Raw genomic sequence first — 17,182 nt, 5'->3', positions numbered from 1 at the left:
TTGGTAACGGATTTCTTTAAAGGCACAGTAAAGTCATAATTAGACATTTTTGACAGAGCATACAATTTTAAACAACTTTCCAATTTACTTCTATTATTTAATTTGCTTCCTTCTTGTTATCCTTTGCTGAAAGGTTTATCTACTGTAGGTAAGCTCAGGAGCAGCAAAGAACCTAGGTTCTAGCTGCTGATTGGTGGCTGCAGATATATAGCGATTGTCATTGGCTCACCCATGTGTTCAGTTAGAAACCAGGGGGCCCATTTATCAAGCCCTGAACGGAGCTTGTGGGCCCGTGTTTCTGGCGAGTCTTCAGACTCGCCAGAAACAGCAGTTATGAACCAACGGTCTAAAGACCGCTGCTCCATAACCCTGTCCACCTGCTCTGATGAGGCGGACAGGAATCACCGGAAATCAACCCGATTGACACCTCCCTGCTGGTGGCCCATTGGCCGAGAGTCTGCAGGGGACGGCGTTGCACCAGCAGCTCTTGTGAGCTGCTGGTGCAATGGTGAATACGGAGAGCGTATTGCTGTCCGCATTCAGCAAGGTCTTGCGGACCTGATCCGCACGGTCGGATCAGATCCGCAAGACCTTTGATAAATAGGCCTCCAGTAGCGTATTGCTGCTTCTTCAACAAATTATACCAAGTGAATGAAACAAATTTGATAATAGAAGTAAACTGGAAAGTTGTTTAGAATTGTATGTTCTACCTAAATCATGAAAGAAAAAAATGTGGGTTTCATGTCCCTTTAAAATGCAGTATGCAATGAATAAGATAATAAATCTCAATGCTTTTGGTGGTGTTCAGCTACTGAACTGAGCATGACGTTCAGGTAAGCTCCTGTTTTTCTGTGCCACCTGTGCTTGATTGCTTCTGTTTTTTCAAAGTTTGTGTTTTATGTATTTAATTAACAAGACATATATGTGGATAGTCCTGGCACACTGCAGTGTAGCAGCTGCTACAGAACAAAGTTAAAAAAAAATCTAAATATACAGAATTATTGAAAATATCTGAGATGATCTCAAACACGCAGTGCATGCAAGACTACCTGAGAATACTTCTGAAGTAGAAGTTTTCTGTAAACATGAATGGAGTAATATTACTAAACAATAATAGAAAAACGGTTAACCGGCTACAAAAAGTGTTTAGAGGTTGTGATTTCTGCTAGAAGGGTGCACAAACTTTTGAGCATGCCACATACAGGGCTAGATTACAAGTGGAGCGCTAAATTATCGCATGCCTGCAAACGGGAAAATGTAATAATTAATCAGCCATTACAAGTGGCTAGTTATTGCTACTGTGAGTTTGCGGTAGCAATTAGCACTTATAAAATTAACCAGAGATCAGATATCTGGTTAATTTATAAATGTGCCCCAAATGCTACCAAAATACAGTCTAGTGTATTTCGTTAAAAAGTAAAGCTGCTGGGGCGGAGACAACTTTTAAACCAGACGGTCGCACTTTTCAACAGCTCTATCTATAATGTATATACAAAGCAAAATTAGCGATCGTCTGTGCTCATATATTTATCTATTTGGCTACTAATGAAGACCTGAAGCCACAGCCGTTCTTAACGACTATTTTTAGAGGGAGAATTACTATAGCAACAGATCCCCATAACCCTGGTGCGCTTAACACTGATAACGTGGTTTGAAGAAGCCATCTTGCGGCCTATTCGGCACCTCCAGCTGTGAGCAAAATTTGACCAAAGACTATTATTTTTTTCATCCTCAATCTAGGGGCCCACTATCCTATCTAAGCATGGAGGATGCAGAATGCATTATGGAAAAAATGCATATCTTTCTAGATAGGTGTAGAGCTGTGTTCGGACACCAATTTTAAACGGAGCTTCAGCAGACAGCAATAACGCTCACAAATCACGCTGCTCACTCACTCATTCCTGTTCCGGAGAATAGGGGAGCCATGGGATTGCAGAGTTCACCGCTGCACCACGTACAGAATTCTATGGGAGTGAAGCATAGGGCGGCAGCATCCCGCATGAATGAGGTGGACTCAGGGGACAAAACTTACATAACTGATTGCTCACGGCTCCCAAGCGGAGTCGACCTAGCTTACATATCATCTGAGGCAGCAGACCGCAAAGTGCCAGAGTAACACCAGTCATCTTATGCTGCGACTGGCAGTGACCTTTGGGATCAGTCTCGGGCAGTTCGGATCAGCGGAGTTGCAGCTTGGAAGGTCTCTTACTTTACACGCTCAGAACTGTTCCTTTATCCGGGTGGCCTCATCCAACACTGCCCATATACCAAGGATCAGGGATTCAGCATGCTGCAGGGGCTCATTCCCGAGGTTTCCATCGGTCTCATCACATTTGGCACTATAAACATTGCAGCTAGGCAAGATGGTGTGGGTTAGTGCCTCACTCGTAATATGAGTAGCTTCATCTACTCTGGAGCTTATAAAAGATGGTTAATGCCCTGGTTGTTTTGTTTTGCTATACTAGTATGACTATATATTACTGTTCCTATATCTTTAGTTTATATTTGCACCTCCATTTATACTTGTTAGTTGTTGTGTATAGGATTCACGTGCTGTTATCTACTCAGAATTCCATGTATCTATTTGAGTGGTTAAATGACATGGCTCGAGTCAGTGGTCACTATCTTATTATTCTATATTATTTCTTAATATGCATTTCTAAATGTGGCGTATACTATATACTCTATTACTGCCAAAATATTGTAATATGCACACTCTACTTCAAAGAAGGGTGATTACCCCTACTGTTTTAGCTCCTAATCAGTACTTTATTGCTAGCTCATCCATAGGAGAGCACTAACTAAGCTTCCCCCCTTTCTCTATAGATTTAAACTATATCACGGTTCAATAATATATGTTTGCAGGTTTATGCATGTTAGCATTAAAATGCAATTTGTCTGCCCCATTATTTTGCTGCTCCTTGCTAAGCACATCAGATTTTAGTATTTGGACAAAAGATGCATCCTTCCAATCCTTTTAAAGAAATAGCAAACCTGATAGGTTTACATTGATGTGGGGAAAAAAGAAAGCCTTTGTATTTTTGGGGGAATAGTTTACCACAGAGTTAAGATTACTTTCTAACGGTATCACTGATTCACTTAGAGTCATCATGTAACAGTCTTCCTTGTTCCTCAGTGATGGCACAGAATTTCCCCTTATATTTGAGTAAGGACTGCTTACCTTATTATATATCTTACTAACCACCTTCTCCCCCCAAATATATAAAATATCGCCTTAGTTAGGAGATTTCAATATGGGGTTTACTTTGTATATACCGCACTTTAACTTTTTATTTCATGTGCTGCACCTGTAACCAGATATATAACCCTACTATAGCTTTCCCTCCAGGAACTACTGGTTTCAAGAGGTATGACTTGTACAATCCTACTGTGTAACTCTATTCACTCTTAGACATAGAAAATTTTGTTATGAGCGATGCATCAATGGTTTATAATTTAGTAAATGGGTGGAGGCACTGTGAGCCTATTTGTGTAGGTCCATATGCTGCGTCTATGCATATTTTACATACAGGGAGTGCAGAATTATTAGGCAAGTTGTATTTTTGAGGATTAATTTTATTATTGAACAACAACCATGTTCTCAATGAACCCAAAAAACTCATTAATATCAAAGCTGAATAGTTTTGGAAGTAGTTTTTAGTTTGTTTTTAGTTTTAGCTATTTTAGGGGGATATCTGTGTGTGCAGGTGACTATTACTGTGCATAATTATTAGGCAACTTAACAAAAAACAAATATATACCCATTTCAATTATTTATTTTTACCAGTAAAACCAATATACCATCTCAACATTCACAAATATACATTTCTGACATTCAAAAACAAAACAAAAACAAATCAGTGACCAATATAGCCACCTTTCTTTGCAAGGACACTCAAAAGCCTGCCATCCATAGATTCTGTCAGTGTTTTGATCTGTTCACCATCAACATTGCGTGCAGCAGCAACCACAGCCTCCCAGACACTGTTCAGAGAGGTGTACTGTTTTCCCTCCTTGTAAATCTCAGATTTGATGATGGACCACAGGTTCTCAATGGGGTTCAGATCAGGTGAACAAGGAGGCCATGTCATTAGATTTTCTTCTTTTATACCCTTTCTTGCCAGCCACGCTGTGGAGTATTTGGACGCGTGTGATGGAGCATTGTCCTGCATGAAAATCATGTTTTTCTTGAAGGATGCAGACTTCTTCCTGTACCACTGCTTGAAGTAGGTGTCTTCCAGAAACTGGCAGTAGGACTGGGAGTTGAGCTTGACTCCATCCTCAACCCGAAAAGGCCCCACAAGCTCATCTTTGATGATACCAGCCCAAACCAGTACTCCACCTTGCTGGCGTCTGAGTTGGACTGGAGCTCTCTGCCCTTTACCAATCCAGCCACGGGCCCATCCATCTGGCCCATCAAGACTCACTCTCATTTCATCAGTCCATAAAACCTTAGAAAAATCAGTCTTGAGATATTTCTTGGCCCAGTCTTGACGTTTCAGCTTGTGTGTCTTGTTCAGTGGTGGTCGTCTTTCAGCCTTTCTTACCTTGGCCATGTCTCTGAGTATTGCACACCTTGTGCTTTTGGGCACTCCAGTGATGTTGCAGCTCTGAAATATGGCCAAACTGGTGGCAAGTGGCATCTTGGCAGCTGCACGCTTGACTTTTCTCTTTTCATGGGCAGTTATTTTGCACCTTGGTTTTTCCACACGCTTCTTGCGACCCTGTTGACTATTTTGAATGAAACGCTTGATTGTTCGATGATCACGCTTCAGAAGCTTTGCAATTTTAAGAGTGCTGCATCCCTCTGCAAGATATCTCACTATTTTTGACTTTTCTGAGCCTGTCAAGTCCTTCTTTTGACCCATTTTGCCAAAGGAAAGGAAGTTGCCTAATAATTATGCACACCTGATATAGGGTGTTGATGTCATTAGACCACACCCCTTCTCATTACAGAGATGCACATCACCTAATATGCTTAATTGGTAGTAGGCTTTCGAGCCTATACAGCTTGGAGTAAGACAACATGCATAAAGAGGATGATGTGGTCAAAATACTCATTTGCCTAATAATTCTGCACTCCCTGTATCTTGTAATAATTATCTGCCTAGGGGCTTGGATGTCCGCGGCCGGGATATCTGAGCCTTTTAACTTTTGCATTTCTGGGCATGATAGGTAGAGTATATGGTCGGGGGACTTCACTGCCAACATTCAACACCCAGATGCTTGATTGCTATTAAAATCTATTGTAACGCTGTAGGTCTATGTGCATGTTTAGGGCTCCTCACTTCTGGTGGGCACCATTGAGTACAGGGCTCATTACTTGAGGCTACGGCCATCCCTGAGAGGTGATGTACAGCTCTCCTTCTAAGTAATAGCTATGTTTTCAGTGCAGACTGGACCTGCACTACTGCCATTAGGTACAGTCTCCCCTCCCATAATATATGCCAGTGCTAATAGCCTGTTAGACTTTACTTTGCCAAACATACTGTTAACCCAATACGAATTAGCTCAGCCTTGGGTATTCACTGATATCCAGAGCGAACACAAGATTTTTCATATAGATATGCTGTCTGGATCTATTATAGCTTGTCTACCTTGAGCTGTGAAACCATAGCTTAATTAACCATCTCTCCCCCCTATATAATTCTAGCCTTTAATTGGTGTTTCCATAGTAGCCATTGAGGTTACACATATATTATCCCCACACATATAGTTTACTGATTATTATACTATATTTTTATATTTGAGGTTTGCTTTATCTGCTCATAGTCGGTACCCTACATTTTAAAAGCCTTATACGCTACAGCTTGTATTTAGCGTATTCAACCTACCACCTCCCCCCCCCCCCCCCATACACCTCCTAATTTAGGAGGGTTAACTATGCAGCTTATCTTGCCTATGCCGCAACCTATATAATTGTAAGTCTTACATTTCATCACAGCGCTGACCTTATTTTTCCCACTTGGCCTAGCATGATTGGTCAGCTTCACTCATTCACTCCTTCCTTCCCCAGTTTAGTAAGACTGTTTATTCTATTTCCTCTAAAAATAATTAAAATATATTGGGGTCCATAAGTGGCTCATTGCAGCAGGAGAGGAACTTGTATTCACTAAAAGGAGGTTTCAGTTGTGCTTGTTCATTATTATGATTACAGCTATACTCATTAAATATGTGCGATTCGGTTCGGTGCGATTCGTAAATTCGGAAAATTCGGCAAATTCGGGGATTCGGATCAATTCCGAATTTCCGAATTAAAATTCTGCCGAATTTTCCGAATTGAACCGAATTAGTTTGAATCGATTCGTAAATTCGGGATGGCCATTGGATTACACTAGTATTGTACAGTATGTTAGGTTAACACCTAATATACAGTATAATACTAGTCTAATCCCACCTAACACTTACCGAAATGCCGAATTTCTGAACAGAATCGAACCAAATCGAACCGAATCCAGCCGAATTTCTTCGAATCCGAATTAATCCGAAACGAATCGATTCAGAATTTTCCGAATTCGAATCGATCCGAACCGAACTTCGAAAAATTCCGAATCGATCCGAACCGAACCAAATTTTTCCGCCATGCACATGTCTAATACTCATTGTATTACAGGATAACAGGCAATTGTATTACTACACGTAATGTTCATGTACTTGTTTAATGTTTATGTAACATGTATATCTAATTTCTGTACTATATGCTAACCTCAATAAAAAAAAGTAAAGCTGCTGCTATCTTTCAGCAAGATTACAAGTGTTGCAGTACGGCTATACCGCTGAAAAATTGGACATTGTGCGTGGAATATGCAGGTCTCCGTATTACAAGTTGCGGCGGTACGGCTATACTGCTAGCATTTTAGCCTTTACGCAACTCTCCATTCCGCACTCAAAAAATGACTTTTGAGTGTGGGATTTTCATTGCGCCTATATTACAGGCTGTGCGGTCCGGCTAGCGTTATAGCTTATACCGCCGTGAGCCATTCCGCGATCTGAGAGCAGTAGTTATGGATTTTGTGAAACAAAAATGTTTCACAAAACTCATAACAAAAATGTTACAAAGTACACTAACACCCATAAACAACTTATTAACCCTTAAACCGCCATCCCCCGCATCACAAATACTATATAAAACCTATTAACCCCTAATCCGCTGCCCACGCACATCACCAACACTAAATTAAAGTATTAACCCCTAATCTGCCACCCACCCACATCGCCAACACTAGAGTAAATTATTAACCCCTAGACCGTTGCCCCCCACATCGCAAATACTATAATAAACCTATTAACCCCTAATCTGCCGCCCACCCACATCGCTACTACTATACTACACCTATTAACCACTAAACCGCCAGCCCCCCACATCACTACTACTATAATAAACCTATTAACCCCTAAACCGCCGGCTTCCCACATCGCTAATACTAAACTAAAACTATTAACCCCTAAACTGCCGGCCCCCCACATCGCAACACACTAAATTAAACTATTAACCCATAAACCTAACACCCCCCTAACTTTAAATTAAACTTACAATATAACTACCTTCAAATAAATAAAAACTTACCTGTGAAATAAAAAAAAAAACTAAGATTAAACTATAAATTACGGTAACCTAACGTTACTATTTTAAAAAAATAAAATAAAAAAAAATTTAAAAAAATTACAATATTAAAAAATCCTAACACTACGAAAAATTTTAAAAAAACTAGCATTACAAAAAAAAAACACTAAAATTACGAGAAATTTAAAAACCTAACATTACCAAATAAAAACACTAAAATTACGAAAAATAAAAAACACTAAGATTACAAAAATAATAAACTAAATTATCCAAAATAATAAAAATTAAACCTAATCTAATAACCCTATAAAAATAAAAGAGCCACCCAAAAATAAAAACACCCCCTAACTAACAATAAACTACCAATAGCCCTGAAAAGGGCCTTATGTAGAGCACTGCCCTGAAGCAATCAGCTCTTTTACCTAAAAAATCACAAAGTCCACCCTAACAGTAAACCCCCCCACACAACCAACCCCTAAAATAAAAAAATCTAAGCTATACCCATTGCTCCTAAAGGGGCATTTGTATGGCCATTGCCCTTAAAAGGTCAATCAGCTCTTTTGCGCCCATATGACAAAAAACTAATCTAAAAAAAAAACACCCCCAAAAAAAACAAAAAAACTAACACTAACCCCAGAAAATGTACTCACCATTCCTGAAGTCCAGAACTCCAGGCGGAGCAAAGTCTTCATCTAGGAGGTGAAGATCTTCTTACAGGACGGCACTATCTTTTATCTTCTTCCTGGAGGTGTGGTGCGGTATTCAGAGATCAGGAGCGCTGGTTCTCATCTGGAGCGCTGGTCCCCTTCAGCGGCGGCAATCTTCGGCAACGTGGATCCTCTTCATGCGATCATCCACAGCACACTGAAGCTTGAGTGCAAGGTACCCCTTTTATATTGGGGTATCGTTGCATTCCTATTGGCTGAATATTCAAATCAGCCAACAGGATTAGAGCTGCTTAAATCCTATTGGCTGATTTTAACAGGTAAGTTTTTATTTATTTTAAGGTAGTTATATTGTAAGTTTAATTTAAAGTTAGGGGGTGTTAAGTTTAGGGGTTAATAGTTTAATTTAGTATGTTGCGATGTGGGGGGCCGGCAGTTTAGGGGTTAATAGGATTATTATAGTAGTTGCTATGTGGGGGGCCAGCAGTGTAGGGGTTAATAGCTTTATTTAGTTGTTAGCGATACAGGGGGCAGCTGTTTAGGGGTTAATAGTTTTATTTAGTATCGGTGCGGCAGTTTAGTTGTTAATAACTTTATTTAGGTGTTAGCGATGCGTGTGGGCGGTGGATTAGTGGTTAATATCTTTATTTAGTGTTGGCGATGTCGGGGGATAGCAGATTAGAGGTATTTAGACTAGGGGTTTATGTTAGGGTGTTATGTTTTTACATAATCTTCTTTTCCCCATAGACATCAATGGGGATTGCGCTATAGCGATCACCCTACCGCAACTGCATGTGTTAGTTTTGTCTATGGGGGAAAACATGCACGAGCACGTCAAGTCAGGCCTTGGCTTTTGTGCGGTATGGAGCTTAACGCACCATATCACACAACAAAAGAAGGTTTTTGTGAAACTTGTAATGGCAGCGCTATGGAGAGTGCCTTACCGCTCATTTATTTGCGTTCTGACGGCATCAGAACGAGGCTCCCATTGCAGCCTATGGAAGCACGCTCTTGTGAGCACAATGCTTCCCAGCTCACGTTCGCATTGCTGACAACTTGTAATACCAGCGCTGAGACAGAAGAGTGGGTGCCCAGACTCACTAATGGGGGGTTGGGCCCACATGGTTTCCCTTTTTCTGTGTTTTTGGGCTTGCCTCTCATGCATGTATGTCAATAACAGTGGTGTATTGCTATTTTTACAAATTACGTCACAAGCCAATGTACAAAGAAAGATTTTCACAGTCTCTGCTTAATAGACTGATTTACATATCTGAGCAGGCTGCTTCAAATCAGAGAGTTAATTACTCATGGCAGTAAATCTTCTAGGGACAAAAGTGGTATCTGGTCCATCTATTACCTTCAGGTCTGGCACTTCAAAAGGCTGCATTTGTACATCCTCAGCTAGACTGACTACAATCTCAGCAGGTGATCAGGGGTGGGACTGACAGCTGTTAACATTGATGCCCCTCTGTGTGCTGGGTTACGATTGGTTGCTAAGATCATCGCTAGGCGGCGTGTTGTGAGCTGACTTGAGAGATGGGCAGTTTTCAAAACCACTTTGCGTGAGGAAAAAGATAGAGTTATTAAAAGTTGCCTGAACTATACAGGGGTCGATTATCCAAGAGCTCTCTAAGGGACTATAACAAGACTGTGCTAGAGGACTATTTGTATTTACCTGGATTCTACTGACTGTGGCTGATAGAACAGGGTAGTTTTTCTCCTAGCTCCAAAGTGAGTGTGTTCTTTCTGTATTCTGTGTGTTTGCCTATTTTTAGTGAATAAAGTACAATTTATTTCACCATTCGTTTTGCTCATTTAAATTATCCCAGTTAAACAACGGTATAGAGTGCTGGTCTCCCATTGGTGTGCACTGATATTACACAGTGGAGCGCAAATATCGCTTTCATGAAAGTGATATTTAGCGCTCCACTTGTAATCTGGCCCTTACTGTTCAATTTTTGTTCAAATCAGTTAAAGGGAGATGAATCATATTTTTTCTTTCATGATTCAGATAGAGAATACCATTTAAACAACTTTCTACTTTACTGTTATTAATTTTGCTTGATTCTCTTGGCATCCTCTATTAAACCCTTAACGACCATGGACGTGCTAGATACAACCTCCAAAAAACATCCCTTAACGACAGTGGATGTATTTAGCACGTCCTTGGTCATAATGAGCGCTGGAAGTGATTCCAGGCACTCTCAGGGTTATTGAGGCATCGTGCAGCACCCTCTGGTCAGTAACTGATGCCGAGAGGGCCACTCTGTGGCCCTCTTTGCATCAGCCAGCGATGGTGCTGATTGTTGGTAGCGTGGGAGGGTTAAGAGGGAGGCAGGTGGGTGGCCCATCGCTGGAGGGGGCAGGAGGGAGGGAGGAGAGCAGATGGGATGGCTACGCTATGGAAAAGAAAAGAAAAAACGGCAGTGAATGGGAAGGAGGGAGGAGTGGGAATGAGGGAGAGGGGGATCCTATGTGGGAAAGGGATTTGGGAGAGGGGAGGGTAATGAGTTGGGGCAGCTACACTACACACAATATATATATATATATATATATATATATATATATATATATTTTTTTTAAATAAGTAAAAAAATATAGGAAACTGGGTACTGGCAGACAGCTGCCAGTACCTAAAATGGAGGCTAATAGGTAGAGGGGGAGGGTTATGTTTGGGGGGATCAGGGAGGTTGGGGGGTAAGGGGTATCCTACACTGCACAAAACATATTTTAAAAAGAATATTTTAAAAAAAACTTTTATTTTCATACTGGTAGACTTTCTGCCAGTACTTAAGATGGGGGTGACCATTGGGGGGTGGGGGAGGGAAGAGAGCTGTTTGAGAGGGACCAGGGACGGATCAGGGGGTGGGATGTGTCAGGTGGGAGGTGAAGCTATACACTAAAGCTAAAATGAACTCTACAAGCTACCTTAACCCCTTCACTGCTGGGCATAATACAAGTGCGGTGCGCAGCTGCATTTAGCAACCTTCTGATTACCAAAAAGCAATGCCAAAGTCTTATATGCCTGCTTTTTCTGAACAAAGGGGATCCCAGAGAAGCATTTACAATCATTTGTGTCATGATTTGTAAATATTTTCAGTGCGGAACCAAAAGTTTGTGAAAAAGTTAACAATTGTTTTTTATTTGATCACATTTGGTGGTAAAATGATGGCATGAAATATACAAAAATGGGCCTAGATCAATACTTTGGGCTGTCTACTAAAATATATATATATATAGTTTTGATAGGTAAATATAAAACAAGGCTCTATTTCTGTTTAAATGGAGTGATAGCAAAATGCTAAAAATACTCTGGTCTTTTGGGGAAGTTTTAGTCTGAAATTCCCGGTCCGTAAACATTGGGTATTTCTAAACTCAGGACAAAATTCAGAAACTATTTAGCATGGGAATTTTTGGTGGTTGTAGATGATTTTGGGGGTCAAATTTAGAAAGAAATGTGTGTTTTTTTTAAATTTTTAATCATATTTTATATTTTTTTACTGTAAATTATATGATATGATGAAAATAATGGTATCTTTAGAAAGTCCTTAAATGGCGCTAAAAACGGTATATAAAATGTGTGGGTACAGTAAATGAGTAAGAGGAAAATTACAGCTAAACACAAACACAGCAGAAATGTAAAAACAGCCCTGGTCCTTAAAGGTAAGACAATTGAAAAATGGTCTGGTCACTAAGGGGTTAAAGGAGTAGCAATGCACTACTGGGAGCTAGCTGAGCATATAAGTAAGCCAATGTTAAGAGGTATATATGTGCAGCCACTAATCAGCAGCTAGCTCCCATCTCCTGAGCCTACCTAGGTATGCTTTTAAAAAAAGATACCAAGAGAGCAAAGCAAATTATATAATAAAAGTAAGTTAGAAAGTTACTTAAAATTTGAGACAGAGAGAGAGATTGACTTTAATGCCCCCTTAACTGAGGATGGTAAAAGCTAAATTAGCTGCAATGGAATTATAATATACTTTGTTAATCTGTGAAGATGCTGGCCTGTCTTATGCCCTGTAGATATTATTTTTTTTCTAACTAAATGACAATTGTTCTTTCTGTTTTATCCCTACTAATATTATGTAGGGGGAACGACAACATGAAATACCTCATCTGCACAGGATGCCCAAACCCCACAAGGAGTCGTTCATGGTGGAACAGGTTTTTAGTCCACACCCATACCCAGCATCCCTAAAGTCCCACATGAAAAGCAACCCTATCTATACTGATATGCGTCTCACAGAAATGGCCGAGGTAAAACGGACTCAGCCATCATGGACCATTGAGGAATATGCACATAATTCAGGAGAAAAAGGGAGACTGACAGCTTTAGACTTACAGGTAAGTAGTAAAATCACTTATCCTTTCATACAAAGAGAACATTTACTACTCTGAAATCCTCTGTAGTAGTGGCAGCAATGTTGTCCTTGCAGACCCCACAATGTGGGTGGGCCCGCAGGTAAGAGGGGGCTGCCATCTGGCAAGAGTTTCTCAGGGCTCTATTGGCCTACTGGGATATTTACGCATCACCAGCTGGAAAACAGCGGCAATCGGAGCAGGGGGAGACCACAGAACAGCCTGTTTGCATTGCACATATTGCAAGGCCGCTCCACTGCAGTTCAGGCAACCAGGAGTGGGGGGCCGCTGCCTGGATGGGGACCGGACCAGTCTGAGCAGAGAGAGAGAGGCCAGGGGCCATGGAGCAACCTATGTGCACACAAGTTGTAGCATGTTATTTAGGCTTAGCTTAAGGGGGGGCCATAAATCTAGCTTGCAAGGGGCCTAGAAAAAAATTGTTTTGCGCCTGCTCTGAGCATACACTAAAAAACAGATTTAGGAACACATGACAGATAGACAGACAGACTGGTGTTAAAAACAATGATTTCGCACATTAGAATCTAAAAGACTGGCAAAAAATCAATGTTAAATGTTAAAAAGCATTGTAATTCTGAAATTAAATTCCCCTCCCCACCAAGGAATATATTATTAAATTCTATACAAAGTTGGTCTTTTAAATGCATATGAAAAACCACAATTTTTATTATTTCTATTCATTTATTTTTCTTGAGAGTGGGCTAAATACATACTGTTCCATCAAAAAGTAAAAAATAAGGGTAAGCACCAAAACATACCATATGATAAACACATTTACCTTGCACATTAAAAGAACATTAAACTTGACATTTCAACAACGCATAAAAATTTTTATTTTTGCAAGTGAAACATTATTGCAATATACATTCATTGTTTATTTTACAGCCTTTTGTTGTAAAATACATCTAAAAAAATGTGTTTGTTTCACTTTCTCTCAGGGAAGCTTGAGTTAATACTTTGAGGCAATTTATGTGAGCTTTTGTTTACTTTACCTCCCTCCCTAAGGCCTAGATTTGGAGTTTGGCGTTAGCCGTGAAAACCAGCGTTAGAGGCTCCTAACGCTGGTTTTTGGCTACCTCCGGTATTTGGAGTCACTCAAAATAGGGTCTAACGCTCACTTTTCAGCCGCGACTTTTCCATATCGCAGATCCCCTTACGTCAATTGCGTATCCTATCTTTTCAATGGGATCTTTCTAACTCCGGTATTTAGAGTCGTGTCTGAAGTGAGCGTTAGACATCTAACGACAAAACTCCAGCCGCAGGAAAAAAGTCAGTAGTTAAGAGCTTTCTGGGCTAACGCCGGTTTATAAAGCTCTTAACTACTGTACTCTAAAGTACACTAACACCCATAAACTACCTATGTACCCCTAAACCGAGGTCCCCCCACATCGCTGACACTCTATTAAATTTTTTTAACCCCTAATCTGCCGACCGCCACCTACGTTATACTTATGTACCCCTAATCTGCTGCCCCTAACACCGCCGACCCCTATATTATATTTATTAACCCCTAATCTGCCCCCCACAACGTCGCCGCCAGCTACCTACACTTATTAACCCCTAATCTGCCGCCCCCGCTATCGCTGACACCTGCATATTATTATTAACCCCTAATCTGCCGCTCCGTAAACCGCCGCTACTTACATTATCCTTATGTACCCCTAATCTGTTGCCCCTAACACCGCCGACCCCTATATTATATTTATTAACCCCTAATCTGCCCCCTCAACGTCGCCTCCACCTGCCTACACTTATTAACCCCTAATCTGCCGAGCGGACCGCACCGCTACTATAATAAAGTTATTAACCCCTAATCCGCCTCACTAACCCTATAATAAATAGTATTAACCCCTAATCTGCCCTCCCTAACATCGCCGACACCTAACTTCAATTATTAACCCCTAATCTGATGACCGGAGCTCACCGCTATTCTAATAAATGTATTAACCCCTAAAGCTAAGTCTAACCCTAACACTAACACCCCCCTAACTTAAATATAATTTACATCTAACTAAATTAATTATCTCTTATTAAATAAATGATTCCTATTTAAAGCTAAATACTTACCTGTAAAATAAATCCTAATATAGCTACAATATAAATTATAATTATATTATAGCTATTTTAGGATTAATATTTATTTTACAGGCAACTTTGTAATTATTTTAACCATGTACAATAGCTATTAAATAGTTAAGAACTATTTAATAGTTACCTAGTTAAAATAATTACAAAATTACCTGTAAAATAAATCCTAACCTAAGTTACAATTAAACCTAACACTATACTATCATTAAATTAATTAAATAAAATACCTACAATTACCTACAATTAAACCTAACACTACACTATCAATAAATAAATTAAATACAATTCCTACAAATAACTACAATGAAATAAACTAACTAAAGTACAAAAAATAAAAAAGAACTAAGTTACAAAAAATAAAAAAATATTTACAAACATAAGAAAAATATTACAACAATTTTAAACTAATTACACCTACTCTAAGCCCCCTAATAAAATAACAAAGACCCCCAAAATAAAAAAATGCCCTACCCTATTCTAAATTAATAAAGTTCAAAGCTCTTTTACCTTACCAGCCCTGAACAGGGCCCTTTGCGGGGCATGCCCCAAGAAGTTCAGCTCTTTTGCCTGTAAAAAAAACATACAATACCCCCCCCCAACATTACAACCCACCACCCACATACCCCTAATCTAACCCAAACCCCCCTTAAATAAACCTAACACTAAGCCCCTGAAGATCATCCTACCTTGTCTTCACCTCACCAGGTATCACCGATCCGTCCTGGCTCCAAAATCTTCATCCAACCCAAGAATCAAGTTCAATCCGATTGGCTGATCCAATCAGCCAATCAGATTGAGCTCGCATTCTATTGGCTGTTCCGATCAGCCAATAGAATGCAAGCTCAATCTGATTGGCTGATTGGATCAGCCAATCGGATTGAACTTGATTCTGATTGGCTGATTCCATCAGCCAATCAGAATATTCCTACCTTAATTCCGATTGGCTGATAGAATCCTATCAGCCAATCAAAATTCGAGGGACGCCATCTTGGATGACGTCCCTTAAAGGAACCTTCATTCTTCAGTTGGACGTCGCCGGATGACGATGGGGCCGCGTCGGAGTTCTTCAGGATGGAGCCGGTCCTCATCGGATGAAGATAGAAGATGCCGCTTGGAAGATGATGGTTGCCGGTCCGGGTCTACTCTTCTTCCCGGATAGGATGAAGACTTTGGAGCCTCTTCTGGACCTCTTCAGCCACCGGATGATGGATCGCCAGCCCCCGCTTGGGTTGGATGAAGATTTTGGAGCCAGGATGGATCGGTGATACCTGGTGAGGTGAAGACAAGGTAGGATGATCTTCAGGGGCTTAGTGTTAGGTTTATTTAAGGGGGGTTTGGGTTAGATTAGGGGTATGTGGGTGGTGGGTTGTAATGTTGGGGGGGTATTGTATGTTTTTTTTTACAGGCAAAAGAGCTGAACTTCTTGGGGCATGCCCCGCAAAGGGCCCTGTTCAGGGCTGGTAAGGTAAAAGAGCTTTGAACTTTAGTAATTTAGAATAGGGTAGGGCATTTTTTTATTTTGGGGGGCTTTGTTATTTTATTAGGGGGCTTAGAGTAGGTGTAATTAGTTTAAAATTGTTGTAATATTTTTCTTATGTTTGTAAATATTTTTTTATTTTTTGTAACTTAGTTCTTTTTTATTTTTTGTACTTTAGTTAGTTTATTTCATTGTAGTTATTTGTAGGAATTGTATTTAATTTATTTATTGATAGTGTAGTGTTAGGTTTAATTGTAGGTAATTGTAGGTATTTTATTTAATTAATTTAATGATAGTATAGTGTTAGGTTTAATTGTAACTTAGGTTAGGATTTATTTTACAGGTAATTTTGTAATTATTTTAACTAGGTAACTATTAAATAGTTCTTAACTATTTAATAGCTATTGTACATGGTTAAAATAATTACAAAGTTGCCTGTAAAATAAATATTAATCCTAAAATAGCTATAATATAATTATAATTTATATTGTAGCTATATTAGGATTTATTTTACAGGTAAGTATTTAGCTTTAAATAGGAATCATTTATTTAATAAGAGATAATTAATTTAGTTAGATGTAAATTATATTTAAGTTAGGGGGGTGTTAGTGTTAGGGTTAGACTTAGCTTTAGGGGTTAATACATTTATTAGAATAGCGGTGAGCTCCGGTCATCAGATTAGGGGTTAATAATTGAAGTTAGGTGTCGGCGATGTTAGGGAGGGCAGATTAGGGGTTAATACTATTTATTATAGGGTTAGTGAGGCGGATTAGGGGTTAATAACTTTATTATAGTAGCGGTGGGGTCCGCTCGGCAGATTAGGGGTTAATAAGTGTAGGCAGGTGGAGGCGACGTTGAGGGGGCAGATTAGGGGTTAATAAATATAATATAGGGGTCGGCGGTGTTAGGGGCAGCAGATTAGGGGTACATAAGGATAATGTAAGTAGCGGCGGTTTACGGAGCGGCAGATTAGGGGTTAATAATAATATGCAGGTGTCAGCGATAGCGGGG

At 39.9% G+C, this 17,182-nt stretch overlaps 1 protein-coding gene across 1 annotated transcript in view; it reads left to right on the top strand.

Annotated features, from left to right (window-relative positions):
* The window catches only part of MINAR1 (membrane integral NOTCH2 associated receptor 1), a 131,720-nt gene that overhangs the window by 68,295 nt on the left and 46,243 nt on the right, over positions 1-17,182 (top strand). The window contains exon 2 of the mRNA XM_053716156.1: positions 12,319-12,573. Within this exon, the coding sequence (XP_053572131.1) occupies positions 12,319-12,573 (255 nt within the window). The remainder of the gene's footprint in view (positions 1-12,318; positions 12,574-17,182) is intronic.

This window comes from Bombina bombina, chromosome 6, assembly GCF_027579735.1.
Source record: "Bombina bombina isolate aBomBom1 chromosome 6, aBomBom1.pri, whole genome shotgun sequence".
Taxonomy (NCBI): Eukaryota; Metazoa; Chordata; class Amphibia; order Anura; family Bombinatoridae; genus Bombina; species Bombina bombina.
The sequence above is the reverse complement of the archived record's forward strand: the minus strand, read 5'-3'. Positions and strand labels throughout refer to the sequence as shown.